Below are 23,584 nucleotides of genomic sequence, written 5' to 3'. Positions count from 1 at the left end.
TTTTAAGATCTCTCAACATTAATTTGGATTCCCTTTTTGTCAATGCTTTATTGGCCATGCTAAATGGATGGTATTTTCCCTCCACTGCCCCTCCCGCTCGTTCCCTTTACTCTGCTACGGGACCTCCGTCTGAGTAGGACCGTCTTGCTCTGATCAGTCTCACTCACCAATTAAAACCATGGGGAGTGAAAACTCTAATCAAACATTAACTGAACTATTTATGTTTCTACATCCAGGTCGCACATCAGTGAAGAGTTAAATGATGATTAAACAATATATATATATATTTATCCCTATACAATAACGGAAATTATTATAGTGTAACAGTTTAGAAATAGATTACTGATATTTAATAAATTAGTAATAAAGATTTACAAATGTTCAGCAAATCATTAACACATACCTTAGAAATGATCTGACAATGGCTTATAAATGAAAGTTATTATATAAAGTGTTACAACCGTGTGGTTAACTGGGATCAGTGTGAAGTCTGGAGGCTGGTCGGATTTAATCAGTTCCATAATATAATGTCATCTGCAGGTTTCACTGTGGCTTATTGATCTGCCAGATATTGATCCAGAGTGTTTGTTCATTCATGGACAAGTTCACAGCTTTGATCACTGTGAGCATGGTGCTGAATCTACATCAAACATGCTGCGGAGTGATATCTCATCCTCGTTGCATGATTATAATGAAATCTGCATGTTCATGCACTGGTTTTCATCTGTTCCCTGTAGGGCTCATTTCAGCACCTCGGTTCACTATCATCAGGAAGTGCACCTGATCCATCCCCAGTGTGAATAGACTGATGTTGTTTAGCTTATTAAAGAGCCAGTCCAACAGCAGAAGAGACTTTACCTTCCCTTTTTACATGATCTCAGAGGCTTGACTTTGCTGCTGTGAACAACGGTAACAGTACTAAACCACATTACACAGGTCCACACCTGTGGTGGCTGGTGGCACTTTAAATTGGGAGGATGGGCTAATAGTAATGGCTGGAACAGAATAAATGCAATGGTCTCAAACACATCACACACCTGGTTTCCATGTGTTTGATACCATTCCAATCACTCCATTCGTTATTATGAGCCGTCCTCCCCTCACCAGCCTCCTCTGGTCCACACAGTCAACCCTTCACAAACTGCATCAACATGTCGGCCTTGTCATTCCTCCTGATAGGTCACTGAGGAGGAAGAGAAACCAGTCATCAAACAGTGATCACAACCAATCGAGTTCCTGCTCATCAGTCCTTCAAGACGCAGACACACACACAGTTTTGATGACTTCAAAGCAATGATAAGCCCCGACAGTGTAGGGGCCAGTAGGGATGTTCTGAGTAACAGAAGGCAGTAGAGTTGTTTTTGACTTTGAACGAGAAAGGGAAAGGGGATTGCACAACTGAATGCAGTTGCACAACTGAATGCATTCAACTGAAATGTACTTCCGAATTTAACCAAACCCCTCTGAATCAGAGAGATGCAGGGGGATGGCAGTTTGAAAATCGACCTCCATCCAGGGATGGAAGATGTCGCTATAGTCCTAATTATCCCAATAGGCAAATGAAGAAGATTGAAATACTGCTCGTTTTTAATAAAACTTTTCCGTCAGCATTCTAAGATAGCTAATGCTAAATCAGCCCATTGGATTCCATGAAAATGCGACGCCAAGCAATTGGGTGAGTAGCTGCTGGAGGTGATTTTAGAATTAAATGAGCTGCTTTATCAGTAGCTACCTAGAATGAGGATGAAAAAGGCAGTTTAATGAATAACTAGCAGTATTTCAACCTTCTCAATTTGCCGAATGGGATAATGGGAAAGTAATGAGTACAGCGACACCTTCCATTCCTGGATTGTGGTACATTTTCAAACCATTTCTCTTCTTGTTCACCAAAATGAAGACACATTTGGATATGACCATTTCGACTTGAAGGAAGGTTTACTGAACTTCAAGTCGAAAACCTTTGACTAATTGGTTCCCTGTTCACTGCTAAATCACTGGTTCTCAGGTGAGAGAGGATATTTTCCCTTAGGAGGTAGGAGATGCCTACAGTTCCACTTTAGTGAAGGAAGGCCTGGCAGAATGCTTAGATTCATGGTCAGTAGGCTATGATTAATCCACTTGAACTTCTAGTCAATTTTAACATGAAAAGCTCATTTTGAGTCATATTGATGGTGTATGTGCATTTCTCACACTTCTATTACTGTAACCTTCTACAGTAGCCTGGATTTCACCTGGGGTTCGTTTAGTAGCCCACAACAGAACGGTGTTCAATGTTAATCTAAACGGAAACTGTACTGAACAACAAGCTGAGAAAGAGGACTATGGAGGCCCAGATGGGATTGTGTATGGTGTGTGCTGCACCTGTTTTGCAATGGCCACACACATATTGATCAGGCCACACCTCGCTACACCCACTGAACTGTAGAAAACATACCTCAAAGGATGTAAAATAATGCGCTGTTTCAGGGAAACATGTTGTTCAGTAGTATGTTGTTCAGCAGCCTACAAACCGTCACGCAATGTAGTAAAAGTCACAAAGTATTTGGTTTTAAAATACCAAAAAAATGTAATTTCTAAAATATACTGTACTTTAAGTATCAAAAGTAAAAGTATACATCGTTTCTAATTCCTTATATTAAGCAAACAAGACGGCACAATTTTCTTGATTTATTTTTTATTGACGGATAGCCAGGGGCACGCTCCAACACTCTGACATCATTTGAGAAAAGAAGCATGAGTGTTTCAAGTTTTAATGTCACATGCAAGAGTAAAACTACATACAGTTCAAGTCGGAAGTTTACATACACCTTAGCCAAACACATTTAAACTCAGTTTCTCACAATTCCTGACATTTAATCAGAGTAAAAATTCCCTGTCTTAGGTCACTTAGGATCACCACTTTATTTTAACAATGTGAAATGTAAGAATAATAGTAGAGAGAATGATTTATCTCAACTTTTATTTATTTCATCACATTCCCAGTGGGTCAGAAGTTTACATACACTCAATTAGTATTTGGTAGCATTGCCTTTAAATTGTTTAACTTGGATCAAACGTGTCTAGTAGCCTTCCACAAGCTTCCCACAATAAATTGGGTGAATTTTGGCTCATTCCTCCTGACAGAGCTGGTGTAACTGAGTCAAGTTTGTAGGCCTTCTTGCTCGCACACGCCATTCAATTCTGCCCACACATTTCCTATAGGATTGAGGTCAGGGCTTTGTGATGGCCACTCCAATACCTTGACTTGGTTGTCCTTAAGCCATTTTGCCACAACTTTGGAAGTATGTTCGGGGTCATTGTCCATTTGGAAGACCCATTTGCAACCAAGCTTTAACTTCATGACTGATGTCTTGAGATGTTGCACCACTGTCCCCTATGAATGTCAATAAAGATACAGTGTTAACTCAGATAGTCTATGTATCAGTCTTATTGCTTGGGGATAGAAGCTGTTCAAGAGCCTGTTAGTGTCAGACTTGATGCACTGGTACCGATTGACAATGCAAAACAGAGAGAATAGACTATGGCTTGGGTAGTTGGAGTCTTTAACGATTTTCCAGGCCTTCCTTCCACACCACCTGATATAGATGTCCTGGATGGCAGGGAGCTCGGCCCCAGTGATGTACTGGGCTGTTCGCACCACCCTCTGTAGCGCCATTGGATCAATGGTGGTGGTACTGCCATACCAGGCAGTGATGCAGCTAGTCAATATACTCTCAGTGGTACAGCTGTAGAACCTTTTGAGGATTTGAGGGCTCATGCCAAACCATTTCAATCTCCTGAGGGGAAAGAGGTGCTGTCATGCCTTCTTCACGACTGTGAAGTTGAATATTACCAGTTGAATATTACCATGAATATGCCTGCCAGCTGTTCTGCGCATGCTCTGAGAACGTGCCCCCAGAATACTGTCTGGACCCGCGGCCTTGCGGCTATTGACCTGCTTAAAGACTTTTCTCACGTCGGCCTCAGAGAGCAAGATCCCCCAATCCTCTGGGTTGGTGATGGCCCTCACACCCGACATGGTGTTGTCAAAGCATGCATGAAATGCATTGAGTTCGTCTGGTAGAAAGGCATCTTTGGGCAGGTCACGGTTGCTTTTTCCTTTTTAATCCGTATTGGACTATAGCCCCTGCCACAAGCGACGGGCGTCGGAGCCTGTGTAGTATGATTCCACCTTATTACTATATTGTCCATTTTCTCGTTGGATGACTCTGTGGAGGTCATAGCAGGACGTATTGTACTTATTCATATCTTTGGCAGTAGCCTCAGGTTTGTGTAGTCCTTTAATTTAGTGCCAACCTCAGTGTTAATCCAGGGCTTTTGATTGGGGAAGCAACGAACACTCATGTGGGGACAATGTAGCCAATGCATTTTCCAGTGATGGAGGTGGTTAGCTTGTCAAAAGCAGTCCTGTACAATAATCTCAGATTCTGGTGACCATTTCTCAACAGTGTTTAGTGAGTCTGACAGAAGTTGTGCACAGCTGGAGGGAATTTAACAAGGAAGCAAGTTTTGAAAATCTGAAATCTTAGAAAAAAAATTCACGTCGACATTTTATAAGATTCCCAAACATAATAAAGTAGCTGTGATGGAAGGTTTACTTGACTTCACCTTCCTTACCTCAATGCACAATGCCACTCTGAGGGTGAATGTAGGCCTGTAGGCTAAAAACAGTATTTACTTTGGCAACATAATATTATTGATTCATTTGTAGCATTGCCATTACATAGATTGAGGGCTTGAAACAAGGTTGCTAATTTGCACACTAAATATGAATGGAATCCAGATCAGCTTTTCACTTGATAGCTCAAGCAACTGAGAAGAAATAGGAAACACGTGGTAACTAGCCTACGTGTCGGGATCCGATTCCTTCAAACAAAGTAGGCTACTTTATCCGTGATATATTATTCATCTCCCGTTTTGTAAAATAATTTTTACCCGGTGCCCGAAAAATGGTCTTTTAAAGTTGCCGCTGTCCATGGTAACGGATGTGATAGGCTGAACCTGGTAAAGAAAGAAGCTCGCCTCGTTCAGAATAGCAGCGGCGCTGGAGTAGCCAACAGTCGTCGTCTGAAAGCTCCAGCCAAAACGGGACATCGAACCTTTTTTATTTTATTTATTTATTTGGTTCGATTGATATCCTCTTCTCAAACAAGATGTGACTTTTATAACAAGACGAATACCTTTAGAATATTCATGTCAGGATAGCCGGGAGAGAGAACGCGGAGGGGGTTTTGCGAATGGAAGTTATTTGTTGTGAATTGTTTTGAGTATGTTATGCCGACGTGAGTTTGTTTTTGGGTTGTCTCTGTTCGCCGTGGACCTTTAATTTGGAATCTAACGACGAAAACCAGATCGTCGAGGGAAACCCAGAGTGGGGATTCTACGAAGCCAGAGAGCTCCCAACAGACCGGGGATTTAAATTGTGTTTGGTGTGCTCCGGGAGAAGCGAGAGTCAAAGAAAGAAATTCATGTGGCCATTCTCTCTTTAGCAAAATATTTTGGATTGCAGAATGAGCAAGGAAAGACCCAAGAGGAATATCATCCAAAAGAAATACGTGAGTACTTACTTTCATATTATTGTCCTATGTGCATAAAATAATTGGACCTTTACAAGTTTGCACGTTCAATTCGCCCGTTTCGAAGAAAATGCATCCACTTCGATCACGGAGTAGGAAGGTTACCATTACACAGCTGTGGCCTATTGGGGTCGAATTGCCTTTCAGATATTGAAGTTGTAAAATGTGTTATCAATTAGACGTCTTTGATTTGAAATAGTCTGTTATTTATACAGTGTCTGTGTTGCTACAGTTCTTCAACATAAGACAAGGCTATTTATTTGATTATTGACTCGCAATGGAAGGGCAATGCGCATTGAGGACTCATCGCTGTACGATAAATCAATACACCTCACACAACAACTTAAGTCAGAATTTTCCACAGGAGCTGGCTAATTGTTTTCATAATATATTTTCTCCTTTAGTCCCTTTCAGAGCCATGAAGAGAGACCGCCATATCTCCCATGGCTGATTCCGTGTTGCATACCCCCATCCTGAGCAGCCCTCTATACACTGTGGCATTTATAAATTAACACTTGTTTTGCTGTTGGACATCACAACAACATTCACTTTAGTTATGGTGACTTGAGTGTAACTGAAAAGCACCGTCCGACCATTACGAGTGGACTGTGGCTCTTTAATTTTCTCGGTAGGGAGAGGACGCAGGGGTTAGGCAATTTAACATTTGCGAAGAATTTATAATCATTTTACAATCGTAGTGGAACACTCAGGGGGAGTTGCTTGTCTGTTGGTTTACTAACATTGATATGCGATAAAGGGTCTGAAATGTTTAATTTTGTGTTGTACGTCTGTTACCTCAGGGAATGGAATATAATTGCAGCCTGAGCTTGCTGAGTCAGAATGTTAAAGCTTCTCGGACATTTTTTTTCTTAAATCCGCATTTATGTTTAAGCAGACCGGAGACCCTGGATGCGGCTAAACGAAGTGTTAAAGGGGACAGTAAGATTAAATGCGAACTTGTTTTTTGTTCAATTTTAAAGAGGTGGTGTTTCAGTCGCATTGCAGAGGTTCGTTTGAAGGGAGGCAAGAAGCGACCATTTTCTATCTGCAACTACCTAATACCGGCGAATTTGTCAAAGGCGCTATACCAATTTAGGTAATTTCAAGATTTTTACCCTCTGTAACCCAAAATATTTTACATATTTTAAATAGAGTTTTAAAACAGGCGTAAACTAACCAATGACGTACTCAAACGGAGACACTGGCACATCCCTTGGCTGAGTTTAACCCTCACGTTACTGCGTGTCCTCGTGTGAATTTTCCTCATGTGGAAACAATGTGAAGTTATTATGAACTACTTTGAATAATAACATAATTTCAGATTATGCACGTTTTTTATTTCATTATATTTAATCTCAAAACATTTTGGCCACGTGTGGGCCTGCTGTTTGTGGCCCACAACACTTGAGTTATCAAAGCACAGTGGGACCCTCATAAGGTGTGATTTTGGCCTTGCCCAAACATACCACTCTAACTGATTAAAACGTTATACTTTTATATATTATGAGGTGAAATAATACTAATTTCCCGAAGTGTTAAGCATATAGTTAGTCTATATACTCTATATTTTCCCTGGAGTGTGATACTATTTTTCCCTAACATACTCAACTCTCACTGCAATGCTAAAGTAATCAATGCACTACATTTCCAACTTTCTTTGGGACAGGTGAGTTAATTTAACAAACGAAAAGGATGCTAGGGAAATCTCAAGAATGATATTTTATTCATAACTTATGTAATTATAGATGTATGCTTATATGGCTATGTTTGTGTATGGAATTGGGCTGCACAGAACATGGCTGTCACATCTGCTGAGCTGCAGCAGCTGGGGTAAAAATCTGGTCGGACCAAACCATGCGAACAACAAAACAACCTGGAGGTGCCCCCCTTCTCCTCAGGCCCCCAGGGGCCCCCACTCAGAACGCAACACCCCCCCCCCCCCCAGAACAACTCTTGGCCCCTCTGATTTAACGTCCCCTTAATTAGCGTTAGAAAATTAGCCATGCTTGGCTCCTCAGGAACACTGGAAAAGAGTGAGTTGTGAATATCCCCCATGTGCTCCATCCATGTTATTAAAGTTCATACGTCAGGGGAAAAACACTTTATAATGCAAACAAGGCAGTTGCCGCTCCTTTGATAAGACACAAGGTAGCCCCCCCCAAACATATTTTTTTTAGAGGCACAAACACTCTTTCTCTATGAAATTATATATCTGTATATTCAGAGAATTTGGCGGGGGTGTAAGAACTGATTTGGGTAGCAGCGTTTGCTAGATTTGTGGTGTTTAACTGAACATACCACTGAGAGGAGACGTGCAGCCAGGGCCATTTTGTCCTGACTAGGCTGTTCTCAGGATGTGTGGTGGGTTAGAGCTGCCTCTGATTCAGGCTTTGTGGCGCTGGGCTGGCCTCTGTGTGCTGGGATAGAGCTTGGCTGTGTGGTGGGATAAGCACAGCTGCTGCAGGGGTCTTTACAAATGTAAAGAAGCTGTCAGTGTTTGTTTCATCAGGCACACAACTGATGAGGGCCAAGTTGAAAAATCCACTGCAGTGTGTGGAGCACAAAAAGAGGAAACAAAAATAGAGGGGGCTGGGGTCGAAGGCCTGTAAAAGCCCCCCCCAATCCTTCAGCTTTACTATTTAAATTTGTGCCTCATATCCACCCATGAGAGTTTGTGGGTCTGACCCTGAATGTGCTTAATTTAACCTTCTGTTTTAATGCAGATGGTCTTTTTCTAAATCCTCGTTTTCTTCGTGTGTGTAACACAGCAGAGTTCACAGTTCCGCTCTGAGGAACCTTGACACTGTAACTGGGCCAGTAAGATGCTGTGAGGTAGGTTTCAACAGGAAGGTTTCAGACACCTCATTCTACACCACTACCTTCCAACTTCTTGCTCAAGCATTCTTAGTATTAATCATAGTTTTTCCTCCTTTATATCGGCGGGACCACTGACTCCACAGTACATGGAGAGCCGGCTCTATGTGGAGAGAGTGGAACTGGCAGACACAGCCTTCTGATGCTGTTGCATTTATTGATGGCTCTATTCAGTTCTCAGTGTTTTGCTGTCTGCCAACAGACAATGTTCCACTTTACTGCGTCGTTACGGGAGCTCCCCAAACTGCCGGATTTAATTTGGGCCGCCAGTGATCAGCTGCAGCCAGCAGATCGCCTCCTATTCTCCATTCTCTGTCTCTCACTGATTTTACGACAGCTTTACTTCACGCACCCTGGCCTGTTACCCTGTTATGTAATGTGACCTTTCTCTTATCAGCCGTTACCATCTCGGCACAATCTCTGCACAAGGCCACAGTTCCCTTTCGGTTCATTAGATCAACCTCTTTATGGGCAAACTACCAGCCAGGCTCATGCATTATTTTATTAAACTACCAGGGTAGTGCCATACATGCTGTACCAGGCAGATGAACTGCTGTGATATCATATAAATGGGGGGAGGGGGGGCGACTGTATTTATACCATGGATAATGAATCCATATCTGTGCTGAGGAGGATGTGCTCCTATGTACCGTTTGATATTGAAATCATGTGCTGAAATATACTCTTATCATATGTGCGATTATTCTGAGATGACTGTCTGACATTGCTGTATTGAAGGACTATTCAGAATATATGTTATGTATGAGACTCGAGTACACCACATATTCTCACTGAATGCACTGCTTCATTTTGCGCCATGATTTATGTCTTCCTACTCCTGTGGGTTTGGCTGGACTGCCCTGAGTGGAACACAAGCTGCACTACTGTGTGTGTGTGTGTGTGTGTGTGGCAGCCAAAGCTTATCTATTCTGAATCCCTGAGGAGCTGAATCAGCATTTTTAGATGTCTTTGGTTTTGCCCCAACATTCTTCAACCCTGAGGTGGGAGGACACTTGACGGTAGTAGGTAGGCTGTATGGGTGTGACTGGAGGGCAGAACAGGGGAGGAAGGCGGGCATTATGAACAAGACACTTTGGCCGAGCCCATTCAGCTGGCGAGGGTTGTGTTCAGAGTGCGGTAGACTTCTAGGGAGTCTCTACTGACTGTAAAGGCTAATGGAACCATTAGTCCTGCCATCCAACCACTAACCTAACATAGCAGGTAAAAAGACGCCTCAGCGGAGTCCCTACATCTGTTCTTTAGGGCAAACGGAAGTTAGGTTGAAAACCTGAATCATCTGTGTTGTGACCGACCCTGCGGAGAGTGAGTGCATGGACTGCTTCTATGGTTGAGCTGGGGCTGGACACATCAGTTATACACTCTCGGTCAATCCGGTATTATCTCGAGATCCCCTTCTACCACTCTGACTTACTTTCATCAGGCAGCAGTAAGCCTCCAGGGATAAAGCAATAGAGGTTCCATTCTGACTATATTGATCCATGTTACCTACTCCTAATGTCTTGATGCGTGATGAGCTGCTGAATGGGCAACGAGGAGGCTATTTAAGCCATATATTGTTATTCAACATGATTTATAAATCATTATACTCTTATGTCTAAATATAGTTGACAATCGGGTTACACAGCTGTGTTATACCTGGTTTATAGAACTCGTATTTACTCATGTCGGAGTTTTGAATCGCAGCGCACTCATAATTGTAGTTTTTGGGTTCTAGGTTTCCACCAATTTATTCTATATAAATCGGTGATGCAATGATGTTTGTAGTGGTATATAATAGTTATATTTCATATGTAGCTGTATAATATCTGTTTCCTGCCAGAGAGCCCCACAGGGACCTTTGGCCACTGCCGTGTTAGCTTGGCACACTGACTTATCCACGGGGAGAAGTTTGAGTCAAAGCATTACTCCGATGTCATATTTACTGTGACGATGAAGTTCTCTTTATTTAAATTTTTATTGCAGTCATTTGAGGCCCTTGAACAATCCGGTGTTTTCTGAAAGATGACCTCCCTCGGTGCATGTTAACGCAGCCTTTTCAACAAGCGTCACCCCCCTTCTGAGGACAGGCCTAACTCTGGGTGGCAGCTCCCCTCTCGATTTACTACAGTAATGAGCTTGTGCAGTAAGTGGCTGCAGTGTGTACTCTGCTCACTATAAACTACTGGAGTAGTTGGGTGGGCTGCATTGGCTTTGTGGGGACCGAGTGGCAGGGGGGAAGGAGGGGTGGACTCCCACAGCTCAAAGGTGCGGAGACAAGAAACCGTAGTTAAAAAAAAAAATAGGTCAATGGAGGCGAGTTAGTTACCACTCTGTGTGCTCCAGCACCATGAGAAACACATTAGTCTCCTGCTCCATCTTGTCTGGTAATAGAATACTGCGTTTTTTTGTTGTTTTATTTCCCTCAGTGTCATTACTCAGCCAGGTGCAAAGAGCAGAGCGACATCGTTTCCAGTGGGATCAGCATGAGAGCAGAAGCTATGGCAGTTCTCTCCCGCTTAGCCAGAGAAGCTCTTCTAAACTGCTGTGGAGTGGTTGGCGGTGGGATATCTTGCTGCTTACAACACTTGTGTATATTTGTCTGTAGTGTGTTTGTATTCATCTGTTTGGCGGGAGATCCGTCTCCTTGGTGGTTTCTTCTCGCTGCATTTTTCCCACATTTTGTTGTTTGGCTTCAGACTGCCAAAGGACACATTGGAATCTTCCCCAGATAGATGTAGTGTAAACTGTTGGAATACCTCACCTTGCCTCTCCCTCTCTCACCATAAACAGGCACCCTGTGCTTTGTCCCTGTGGGTCAGCTAAACACGAGGCCAGGAGTTTGGTTCGCTACACATTCTGCTGTTGTCTTGGCGGCCTGAAACTTATAAAGATTATTCACAATATGTGGTTTCATAAAGCACGTTGACAGATGTTCATTATAACCCAACAGTGGGATTAATATTTAAAATAGAAGAATTGTCAGAAATCTGATTCAGACTAAAGTAATGCCTCTTTGATCTCCTCTCTGCACAATGGCAGCATTTTAATGGCACTTCTAGCGGCTAAGTTTTCACTAGGCCTCACAGCAGGGGACTGTAGTGTTTGGTACACCGAGGGAAGGGAGCCAAAGCCCAGGCTGAAAGGCTGGCCTTGCCCCATGGCCCTGGATCAAATAACCCTCCCAAAGGAAGCACTAAAAACCACAACCTGTGACAGTCTGAGAACTAAAGAGGATAGAAATAATTAAATTGGGGTCTGTCGCGGGTAGAATTTTGATCTTTACCATTGCCAATGACCGAGCCAGGTAAAGGAAACTGCTCTAAATGTTGATCATGTCATACAATATATGTAGCTCACGTCAGATCCATATACTGTACAGCCTTGCTTAAATCTCATTACATTGGTAAGTTTCAGCAGATTTACACTACAGTCATTTAGGCCTATAGGTGTCTATCTAGGCCTATAGTATACTGTGTGACTGAGGACAGAGTATGATATTTAGTAATGCTTCAGTTGGTAATCATAGAAGTTCAATCCAAAGCAAATCTACCATGTAATGTAAACTGAATCTGGGAGTCACCTAAAGACAGGGTTACCATAGTGACCAGAAGTGTTTTTTAACATTTATTTTCCATTCTCCATGCCATCGGAGGGGGCCTAGCCACTCCGTTACTATAGCAACTGCTGGAGTCTGGGCAGAATGGAGCGTCCATCGGTCTGTTTTGAGACACGACACTCCAGTGTCTGAACATAGTAGAGAGCTGAAGTTAGACTGTAAAGTAGCTTTGCACAGACTCTACTGAGGGGTGTTTGTAGGTAACAGGCTGAGAGGCATGACTGACTTTGGTATGAACATGACTGACATTTGGTATGAACATGACTGACATGACTGACTTGTGCTCTTTCAAGTATTTCACAACTAAGGCATTGCCTGACAGAACTATCTGTTTGAGGCCTGTTCCCTTTAATATCACACTATTGTATTTTGAATGAAACCAGAAAACCATTACCTGGTATTGTAAATGACAGTTCCACTGAAATCAACTGAGGCATTATTACTCCTATCAGTCATTGTTGCCACATTTACTTTACTACCTGAATGGAGAGCAAGTGGAGGAGAGGCAGCCATTTATAGTTTCCTCTGAGTATTGAATGGTCTTGCTTGGATTGGTGCTCAGACATAGTTGAGTGGAACCGTTTGCCAACCTTGAAGGAGGAGCGTCTGAGGTACCTATATCACTGGACAATCTGCCAGACCCACTGGCTGAGGCAGCAGCCATGGTTTGGTGTGTGGCTTTGTCTGTGACTTGGCCTGACAGGACAGGAGGTGTGTGACTGGTTCTCCTGTTTACTGTGACGTTGGCAGAGGATCCTGTAAGCGGTGACACCGTGGTAACTAGGTGTCTCTGTCTCCGTGGCAACCAGGTTTGTCTGTGTACCTGAGACCAAGTACATTTCACCTCCACAGGATCCCTTTGAGCTCAATTACCAACTATAGGGAGAGAATGAGAAGAGAAGGAAGAAAGGGATAGAGGTATGAATCAACCCTGCTGCTCCTCTCTCCAGTCTGCTGGGGACCCTTCCCTCCCTCCCTTCTGTATCTTATCTAATCGTTTCTCATACATCATAATATTTTGCGCACGGCCCCACCGTACACTGCCTCCCAGTCCTACTCCTGCAGCTCCTTCCCTGGGCCTCTCCTCTCCTCCAGTCCCCAGGCTGTAGCGTGGTTCTTTTTGAGGAAACGGGCCAAGCTATGAGGTGAAAATCACTTCTTAATTGCCTGTTTTCTGCAGCTCTGTGCAAGCGAGGGGCTTTAGTGTTGTGAGCCCCAAACAACCCGAGCAGCTCCGCTGAACACCTGGCTTTGTGTCTGGGAGTAGGCTTGCCCACTGTAATCTACAGTCATATAGCCCTGCACTCTGAATGGCCACTTTCATCATGATTTTCTCAGCAGTGGTTTGTGTAAAAAGCATATCACACATCTTTCCTCCCAATGACGTTTCTACAGTGTGTGATAATTGCCAGAACATGAGATACAAAAAATGTGTTTGGGCTATACGGGCATGGACCTTTTTCTCTTCGTTTCTGTTGGCTATTAGATTTAAAGGCTGTGGTGTATGTCAGTGAGCGTTTGTGAGCCCAGAGCAGTAGCATGGTATAGAGCCAGGCTGGGGCCCCTCTGTGGTCAGCTTCCTGTCAACTGTCTGTTCTGTTGCGGTCTCCTCCATTACCAGCAAAGTAACGGCTAATCTTATCTCCCTGACAGTTAGCATTACACTCAGCCTTCTCTCCTGCAGCCATCACTTTTGAGCTTCACTCTACCAGTCCACTCATTGTCTCTGCAGAAAGAGAGCGCTTTAGTGACAGTTGAAGTTTCTCCCTCCCAGTCAAACTGGCCTGTAAAGTCCAGGCCAGCTAATCACTAGCTGCTTGTATCTGTCATCCACAGTGTTTCCTGTTGGTGACCCTGGGCCTGCTGCAGGAGAGCAGAGCTCACAGCTTCATTAAACCACATGAAATCCTCCACTTAATTTCTGTTGGCCCTGATAGTGGTTTTCCTCCAGCTAACAGAGCTGGGTAGTGCGACTACAACCTAACACAATCATTTACTCTCCCAGCATCTGGCAGGCGACTCTACTCTCTGAAATCCATCCACCGCTATTTTTATGGGGCATGAATCTGTTGAAGCCACGGCTGCTGCTGGCTGTCTCTGGCTTTTTTTCTCCTGTTGTAAATAACTTGTCTCCATCAGAGAAATAGATTCCATTGTTATGGGTCATTTTCAGGCCTACTTTGTTTGAACGTCAAAGGAGAATAGCTTGTGAATACGGTTGATATGATGGTCAAACGCCTCGACTATATTGAGTAACCGTAGTGCTGAGGAAAATCCAATGACATTTTCTGCTGCTGCTGTTTTGGTTCCTGGAACATGGCTGGTAGGTCGGTTAGGGGTTAAGCACAGCGTTTGTATGCTGTGAACCCTCTGACCCTGGACGTTTACAGACGGAACAAAGCAGCTTTGCGTCTCTAAGCTCAGTCAGCGCTCTACTGGCTGTGCTGGGGCCCGGCCTCACGCTTGCATCAACACAGCTCCCCAACCGCAGTGATGGTGCATGATGGGAGCTGCAGAGTGCAGAATACTCCTATGTTTTGGGGTAAGAGTAACCCTCCTGTTACCCCCATGTGCTCTCCCATGAGCCTAGTTTTCTTTCTTCTCCCCACTACTAATTGACTGGGAACATGGCTCTGGGAGCACGGTGCTGCATGGATCCCCCTGTCTGTCAATCGCTCTGCTTGCTTGTGAGCGACAGCTACAGATGTGTGCCCCGTTCGGTCTGTCCTCAAACCACAGTACCGTGAAACTGTCAGTCTGCCTCTCTTTCCCCACTCCAGAGAAACTCACAATGCCTTTGACTTGTAGTTTCTCAGGTCGTGTCTACACTTGACACTTCCATGTGACTCCTGCTATCAGAATACAAAGATCGCATTGAAAAGACTGGTCTAGATGTACAAAAGTCGCTTTGTGGTCTAATTGTGTTCAGATCTGGCTGACCACATCAGGTGGTCAGGGATGCGTTGAGTGGGAATTTCTCCTTCGTCTGAATGCAGTCAGGCTACCGGAAGCGCATACAGTGGGTGAAGCCCAGCAATCCTCCCACCAGTCTCCAGAAATACATTCCTAGCATGCGAGGAATATTTTTGCAGGCCTCATCAATGCTAGCCAGCTAGTTCATATTTAGAAGGAAAAACTCAATTGTTTGACTAGATATATGCTCATTCGTTTGCAATCCCTTTAGCATTGCTTGCTGGCTAACTACAGAGGTTAGCTACTGCCGTCAGTTGCGATTTTATAATTTAGCCTATTCCACCGTTTGTAGAATGCATACTGGCGTTTGAATATAGCCCAGCGAAAGGGAGTCCGGACACACTGGACACTAGACTCATTTATGTAGGTGTAGACTCCTGACGCGATCAGAACTCTGATCAGAATTCCAAAGCTGCATGAACTGTCAAGTCTAGACACGGCCCGCTGTGTCTTGGGGATCCCATGAGGTTTAATAGAACCACTGATGTTTGTGTAAATGTGGTCTGTGCACAGCCTTCTCAGCTGTGTTGGCTATTTATTCTAAATTCTCTTCAGTCCATGCCACTGAAACAGATATTTGAGTTTGACTATACTCCGTTCTGATGTATTGGAGCTGGTTATTTGCCTTTTAATTTATAAAGGTCTAAATGCTTTTCATTCATTGATAAAGGTAGACAGTAGTGCTTCATGCTAGTTTGGTTTAATGTTCTCCCGCCTCACCAGAGAAGCTAGTCTAAACCATAGTTTTATTTCAGTCCTGTGACATTAATTCATGGAAAAGCTGAGTGTCTGACTCTGCAGTGTGCATATTCTCTCCCCAAATGAGGGCATTGATGTATGAAGAACCTGTCAGAGGAGTTGATTCCAAAAGCAGCCGTCTCTTCCTCAAACACACGACTGTTCCCAGTGAGCCCACAGATTGACAGCCAAATTTAGATTATCACCTTATATCAGTCAGTAGGACGTCTTGGCGTCTATACCGCTACCCCTCTTGGCTTCAGTTTTGTGTTCAGGGCCAAGTGTTTCTTTCTGTCTCACAGGATTTGATGAATAGCTTTAATATAATGTTTCCTTTTGCTCTCTGAGAAAATAACTCTAATACAAATCAAATCCAACTTTGTGTCACCTGCGCCGTATACATGTCTAGACCTTACCGTGAAATGCTTACTACAAGCCCTTAAACAACAGTGCAGTTCAAGAAAAATAGTTAAGAAAATATTTACCAAATAAAGTGACTGTGCAAGGGTCATTCTGTGAGGTATAGAACTACTACTGCCTTTTAATTTTTCCTACTTTATAAACCTTTCCCCTGTGGTTTCTCCTCACCCCTACACTCTGTTGTTCATTGCCTGTCTTCTCCATCCATGCTGCCATTGTCCGTTCTGAAAGCGACTCTGTGACAATGCCACAACCCCCTTCGTGTGTGTGTGTGTGTGTGTGTGTGAACCTGTTCCTTCTGTTCCACTAACCTGATGTCTGCAGGTGTTTGTGTTTAACGGTGTGGTCAGCCATGCGTAGTGTAGGCCAACTGTATGGTAATATGAGACCAGTGATTGTACAGCAGTGATTCTACTCTGAGCAACAACATGGATCTGGGAAGCACCCGGACCTTCACTCATTCAGCTTCTCTTACAATGGTTGATTGACAGCTGGCCCTATTTAATTGTTGTATATTTCTTATGCCAAACAATGGAGTAACGCGTTAAACGTGCAATGTTAAATGTCTTATGTGCCGTGATTTTTAATGTAGTTTTATGTATTCGCAAAGGAGGATGGGACTGACGCGGATTGCCAAGCCCAGTATCAATGTATTGTCTACATCGAACTGGCTTTTATTCTTCAAGGCTGTTTGGACAAAGGCAGTTGTCTGAAAAGGGATGTGTGAGATATATGCACAGCTGTGCTCTGCTGAAAATAACATTTCCTCTCTAAAGCCACGACAGACAGAAGAAAGTTGGAATAGAAACAGGACAGGTACACAAGGTATCCTCATAAGAACACACACCACCATGTTTTTGTGAAATTATAATTAATTCTTTATTCAATGTATTCATCATACAATCAAATCTTATTTTATTAGACCTTTCCTGTACTACTTCTACAAAATAAATCAATAGTAATTAAACTGCCCATTCACAGTAGAGGAAGGCTGTCAGAGCCTGTTTCTCCATCTCCTCAAAAGAGCCACTGCTCATCACTCCTCTCACACCTTGCTGCATGATTCTGTCACACTGCAAATGAGAAGCATATTCCTCACCTTCCTATTTATGTGGACCAGGCAGCTTTGCTCCCGCTCAGACAGGTGCTAGCTGTGTTCGAGGGCCATGTGTCTGTTCTGCTCGCACTCCCAAAGATGTGGGCTGTCCGCCTCCACCTGGGCTATCCATGGTACAGCCTGGACAAATGGCTGGATATAGTAACGTACGTGCGAACACACACAGGCTGCTGCTAACACCTTTCTGAGCTGAAGGGAAGGGCCTCTCTTTCTTTGTTGCCGCTCTGCTCAGAGTGGAACGAGGTAGTATAACGAGGGGAAGGAGGGAGAGCCACAATGACACAGACCACCCCCACCCTTCTCTTCACCAGATGAAACAGAGCTTCACCTGGTCTTATGTGGACCTGAGCAGTCACAGAGGAACTGACCGGCCGCCATTTTTACTCCGTTATCTTCCTGTAGTGACGATTGAAAAGTAGGTCAGATCAGAGGCCTCGTCAACCCTGCGCTGTGTTGCGTCAAGCAGGCCTGCGTAGAGCAAATATGCCTCTGCTGTCTCAGCCTCTCTACTGTGTTTCTGTTCAGTGTTTCCTTCCGCCAGCAACCAGCTTGACTTCCCACTGCTTCTGAGCCCCTAGGCAAGAGGCCCAGGAGGCGTGTGTGTGTGACCGCTGAACCCCTGTGCTTGGAGGGGTCTGTTCAGTGTCGTGCTGCAGACATGAAACGGACTGACGAGTGATAGGGTTGAGGGGGAAATGGAGATCGGTGGTGGAGAATAATGACGGCTTCTCCACACAGACCGGTAAAACGGGACCGGAAAGGGGTTATGAACAGAGGGAGTGTGACAGAACTGGATGGAGAGAGATTGAGTGCAGTTAGTCTGCTGAGGAGAGAAAGGAAGCGAAGAGGGAGAGACCAGCATGCTGCTGTTGTTAGGGCATGGGGGGAGAATGGGTGGAGCCACCCACATGCCTTGGCCAATCCCTGCCAAGCTCCCTGCTCACTCTGCTGTGTAGTTGGCTGAGGTCTACATGGCAGAACAAAGTGCTTTTGATAGGCGAGCAGCAGTGTAACCAGACTCTGGGGGTTGAGGGGCTCGGGGGGGGGGGGGGTAGGAAGGTAGTCTCCCTCCCCTGGGTTTTGTCATGTGTTTAAATGGCTAATAGGAGCTGAAACGAGCTCAGGATGGCACTGCCACGGCCCTCCGTTCCATCCAGCTCTGAGCTGCTGCTGACGTAAAATATCCTGAATGTAAAGCTGAATAGAGATCAATGAACTGTATCAATAAAATATTAAGACAACAGCAGTTTCACAAGGTCCCCCACTTCTGTGTAATGTTGTCTCAAGATTATTTGAAGCTTCTATCACCCTTATCAAACTGCATGGAATCCCAAATGGATGTTGTTTTTAGTCTACAAGTGGCCAACACTCCTGTCTTTTAACTCTCATGCATGGCAACATCAACCCAGGAAGCATGGAGCCGGTCTGTGTGTGTGTTTCCACCACACCAGGCTTTGAAATAATCTACTCTGTCAGTAAGGGCTCTCTCTCTCTTCCTGCTCCTCCCCTCTTTCTCACTCACTAGAGCGTTCCACAGACCCTGGTCACTAAGCTATCCCTCCGGTCTCTGCTCTTCTTTTCTCCTCCTTTCATAATTTAGACGATCACATTTACCAGCATTCAGAATGGTACACACAAACATGCACACTCATGCAAAGATGACTGCCAGAAATGCTCCTGTATTTAATTTCCAGTACCAGTCAAAAGTTTAGACACCTACTCATTCTAGGGGTTCTTTTATTTTTTACTATTGCAGGAAAGAAATTCCACAAATTAACTTTTAACAAGACACACCTGATAATTGAAATGCATTCCAGGTGACTACCTCATGAAGCTGGTTGAGAGAATGCTAAGAGTGCAAAGCTGCCAAGGCAAAGGGTGGCTACTTTGAAGAATCTGAAATATAAAATATATTTTGATTTGTTTTACACTTGATTTTGGTTACTACATGATTCCATATGTTTTAAAAAAATTTTTATTTCACCTTTATTTAACCAGGTAGGCAAGTTGAGAACAAGTTCTCATTTACAATTGCGACCTGGCCAAGATAAAGCAAAGCAGTTCGACACACAATGACACAGAGTTACACATGGAGTAAAACAAACATACAGTATAAACAAGTCTATATACAATGTGAGCAAATTAGGTGAGAAGGGAGGTAAAGGCAAAAAAGGCCATGGTGGTAAAGTAAATACAATATAGCAAGTAAAACACTGGAATGGTAGTTTTGCAATGGAAGAATGTGCAAAGTAGAAATAAAAATAATGGGGTGCAAAGGAGCAAAATAAATAAATAAATTAAATACAGTTGGGAAAGAGGTAGTTGTTTGGGCTAAATTATAGGTGGGCTATGTACAGGTGCAGTAATCTGTAAGATGCTCTGACAGTTGGTGCTAAAAGCTAGTGAGGGAGATAAGTGTTTCCAGTTTCAGAGATTTTTGTAGTTCGTTCCAGTCATTGGCAGCAGAGAACTGGAAGGAGAGGCGGCCAAAGAAAGAATTGGTTTTGGGGGTGACTAGAGAGATATACCTGCTGGAGCGTGTGCTACAGGTGGGAGATGCTATGGTGACCAGCGAGCTGAGATAAGGGGGACTTTACCTAGCAGGGTCTTGTAGATGACATGGAGCCAGTGGGTTTGGCGACGAGTATGAAGCGAGGGCCAGCCAACGAGAGCGTACAGGTCGCAATGGTGGGTAGTATATGGGGCTTTGGTGACAAAACGGATTGCACTGTGATAGACTGCATCCAATTTGTTGAGTAGGGTATTGGAGGCTATTTTGTAAATGACATCGCCAAAGTCGAGGATTGGTAGGATGGTCAATTTTACAAGGGTATGTTTGGCAGCATGAGTGAAGGATGCTTTGTTGCGAAATAGGAAGCCAATTCTAGATTTAACTTTGGATTGGAGATGTTTGATATGGGTCTGGAAGGAGAGTTTACAGTCTAACCAGACACCTAAGTATTTGTAGTTGTCCACGTATTCTAAGTCAGAGCCGTCCAGAGTAGTGATGTTGGACAGGCGGGTAGGTGCAGGTAGCGATCGGTTGAAGAGCATGCATTTAGTTTTACTTGTATTTAAGAGCAATTGGAGGCCACGGAAGGAGAGTTGTGTGATTTCATATTTGATGTCTTCATTATTATTCTACAATGCGGAAAATAGGTCAAATTAAGAGAAACCCTTGAATGAGTAGGTGTGTCAACATTTGACTGGATTGGCAGCCAGTCCTAAAACCAGAGAACAGTATGACTTAACACCTCTGCAGCAGAAGTAGTTTGTCCCCCCCCCCCCCCCCCCCCCACTCTCTCTCTCACACACGCACGCACACACACACACACACACGTGAAAGTCACTGTAGTCTCCTGTGAGTGGGTGACTGACCAGCCAACCCTAGTCTGTTGGGTAAATTCTCCAGGTTCCACTGAGGTGTGGTTGAGAAGCTTCCTTGCAGTCCTGGCCTGAAGAAAGGGAGGGTTTCATTTATTCCTATGGGTTAGCTAGATGGCAGCATTGCAGGGAAATGTCCAGTTTTTCCCATGGCGACCAGACAGGACCTTTTTTGGCTGCTCTTCCTGTTCAGGTGGTTACATCATTAGGCCGATGACCCACAATGCCACACTATGTCCATTCAGAAATCTGATACCTGATAAGAGTATCCCCACTGCCGTCTGACAGGACGACTGGTGTCAGGAGTTTCACTAATGAGAGAACCACCTAGAAAAGATTGTCAGAAGTTCCGATGAAGGGGAAATGGAAAACGGACATCACTGATTTACAGGAAAAAGTCTGGTCTCAGTAGCTCTTAATCTTTGATCCATGATGATGCCACAGTTTTTGTCTGGTAGCCTGGTCTGTTGGCCACTAAAAACTGTGAGAACAGACCGTAGTGTGAGTCTGTAGCGAAGCATTACATCATGTGGATGGAGATCCCAGGGAGCAGACTGTGTGTGTGTGTATGGGAGCTGAGGGAAAGTGACGGTATGGAAACAAAGGTTTCTGTGTTCTATGGTTGTTCCGTAGCCTTTGCTTTATTCTACGAGGCGAAACGCAGGAAGATGGAGGAGTTTCATACCATATCACGGAAGCCTTTATTCATAACGTCATTGAAGTTACCTACGATGTGACATGATAAGGTGGTACAGTTGCGCGTGTTAAGTTGGAGATGAGTGTGTGAACCTGAGGAAAATCAATGGAGTCACATTGGCTAGAACAAGGGGAACTTCCTCTGTCAAAGGTATTCCCACAGAACTGCCTACTCCAATGTAGTATCTTCCAAGTGTTCCGAAGTAGCGTTTATAGAACAGGATGTTCTAGAGGTCAGGGAATAAATGTGTGCAAAATAACGAGAAAATAGGGATGCCATTTATGTTGTGTGTGTGTGGTTAACATTGCTATTGAGGAAACGTAGTTGGTTAGTCTGGTTCAAATCAAAATCCCCACCCACCGCTGACTTTGCTGGACTGCAGTGAACTGGCTGTAGAGGAGATTTGTCACACTTTGACTGGCAATGTCCTCTGGCAGTGACAGTAGTGTGAAGGTGGGAGGAGGACTGGGAACGATATCAATGGCTGCTCTCTGAGTAAAAGGCTATTCCTCCCAACTCCTGTACACGTAGGTCATCTGGCCCAGAGGATGAGTAACATGTGAATGCAGACTCAGGTAGCTCGGATCAGCTGGAGGTGGGTACAGTCTGCACAGTGTTGATGAGTGTTGTCATCATCCCTCTAATGTATTTTCTGTCTGCCCTAGGTCAATGCTAAATTTAACTATATTGATTATTCTAATCTAGACAAATACTGTGATTTGAATGAGTTGGGTATTTTATTGTAAAAGTGACCGTGGCCTGAACAGAACAGGAGAAACTTGTCACTGATCACAATCTGAACCTGTCCCTAGTGTCGGTAGGAGATATAACTGAACAACTTCCATGGTGTTTTAGTTCCTAGACTGGCAGTCCAGTAGACTTCTCCTCTGGCAGCCACTGGTACCCAGCCAGCCTCAACAGCCAGGTGTAAGTGAAGATTGTTTTTTTTTTTTTAAAGGAAGAAGATGGGGAGGGGGGGGATGGAGGAAGGAGTTGCCTGATAAGGAAGTTTACAATTAGGAGCCATCTGGGTAAGGCGAGGACCTCCAGTTTGAGTTTATTGTGCTGTCAAAATGGACTTTTAATTCTCTGCAGCCTCCTCTGCTCCTGTGTGCTGGACTCAAGCTTATTTTTAGCTGTCTCGCAAACTTTCCCACCCAGCAGAAATGTGTTCATGAGAACCTCTGTCCGTAGAATAATGATAAAGACATGAAATAATGATTCAGGATGGCTTAGTCACAGTAGTTTCCTCAGAGCTTCCTCCCTGCATCACATCCAATCATTATGTTGGTTTTAACCTGAGTGGGTTGTTAGGAAGATGACATCAATATCTGAAGTGGTTTTTACTCATCTGTGTATCGCCTACCAGAAGCTCCTTGCTTTGTTGATGAATGTTTCTGAGATCCTCCTCGGTCATGAGACTGAGCCAAAGGAAACTAGTGTTGTCACCAAAGGGAAACTCTCTTTCTCAGTCATTCCTCTCGCTGTCGGTGCCTTGTGGTGATGTCAGAAGCTGTGAAATGTTAAGCTCAAATCAAATGTATTTGTCACATGCACCGAAAAACAAGTTGTAGACTTTACCGTGAAATGCTTCCTTAATAGCCCTTTCCAAACCATGCAGAGTTAAAGTAATACATAAATAAATGACAATATGCTCTATATGAAATAGTAACACAATAAAATAAGGCTATATACACCGAGTACCAGTACCGAGGCAATGTGCAGTAGTTGAGGTTTGAGATGAGCGTGTTTGCGTTTCTCCACTTCTGTCGGTAGTGTTTCAGCCATTGGTTCTGTGACCCGGTGGGCATAAGGACTGTTTTTGTGGTGTGGTTGTTTCTCCATGTGTCCTTGGTTTCAGGTTGAAGACCCTTGCCTGCCTCCATGTCTCTGGGGGATACCGCCCCCTGGCTAACAACATTACTCTAAGCAGAGACTTGTCAAGGAGGGGAGGGAGGGGAGACCCAGTGACTAACCGTTAACCATCAGACAAATGACCTCCAGTGGTTTCTGGAGCGGGGAGGCATTCAGTCACCCAAGCATCTAGACCCTAAAGATGGGACCTGGGTGGGGTGAGCAGCGGGGTGGCCCTCGGGGGGGCTTCAGAAGCTTACGAAAGTGGAACTTGATCGGACGGTCAGGCTAAGTAATCCAACACACATCATTGGCAAGGCTTGAATAGTCTGTGT

General features: G+C 44.2%; 1 protein-coding gene across 1 annotated transcript in view; it reads left to right on the top strand.

Moving 5' to 3' along the window:
- The first annotated feature begins 4,979 nt into the window (after window positions 1–4,979).
- The window catches only part of LOC115128510 (protein Jumonji-like), a 91,440-nt gene continuing 72,835 nt past the window's right edge, over window positions 4,980–23,584 (top strand). Inside the window, 1 exon segment of the mRNA XM_029658402.2 lies at window positions 4,980–5,555. Coding sequence (XP_029514262.2) covers window positions 5,511–5,555 — 45 coding nt within the window. The 5' untranslated portion in view covers window positions 4,980–5,510.

The sequence above is a fragment of the Oncorhynchus nerka genome, linkage group LG4 (assembly GCF_034236695.1).
Source record: "Oncorhynchus nerka isolate Pitt River linkage group LG4, Oner_Uvic_2.0, whole genome shotgun sequence".
Classification (NCBI taxonomy): domain Eukaryota; kingdom Metazoa; phylum Chordata; class Actinopteri; order Salmoniformes; family Salmonidae; genus Oncorhynchus; species Oncorhynchus nerka.
This window is presented reverse-complemented; position numbering and strand designations above follow the sequence as displayed.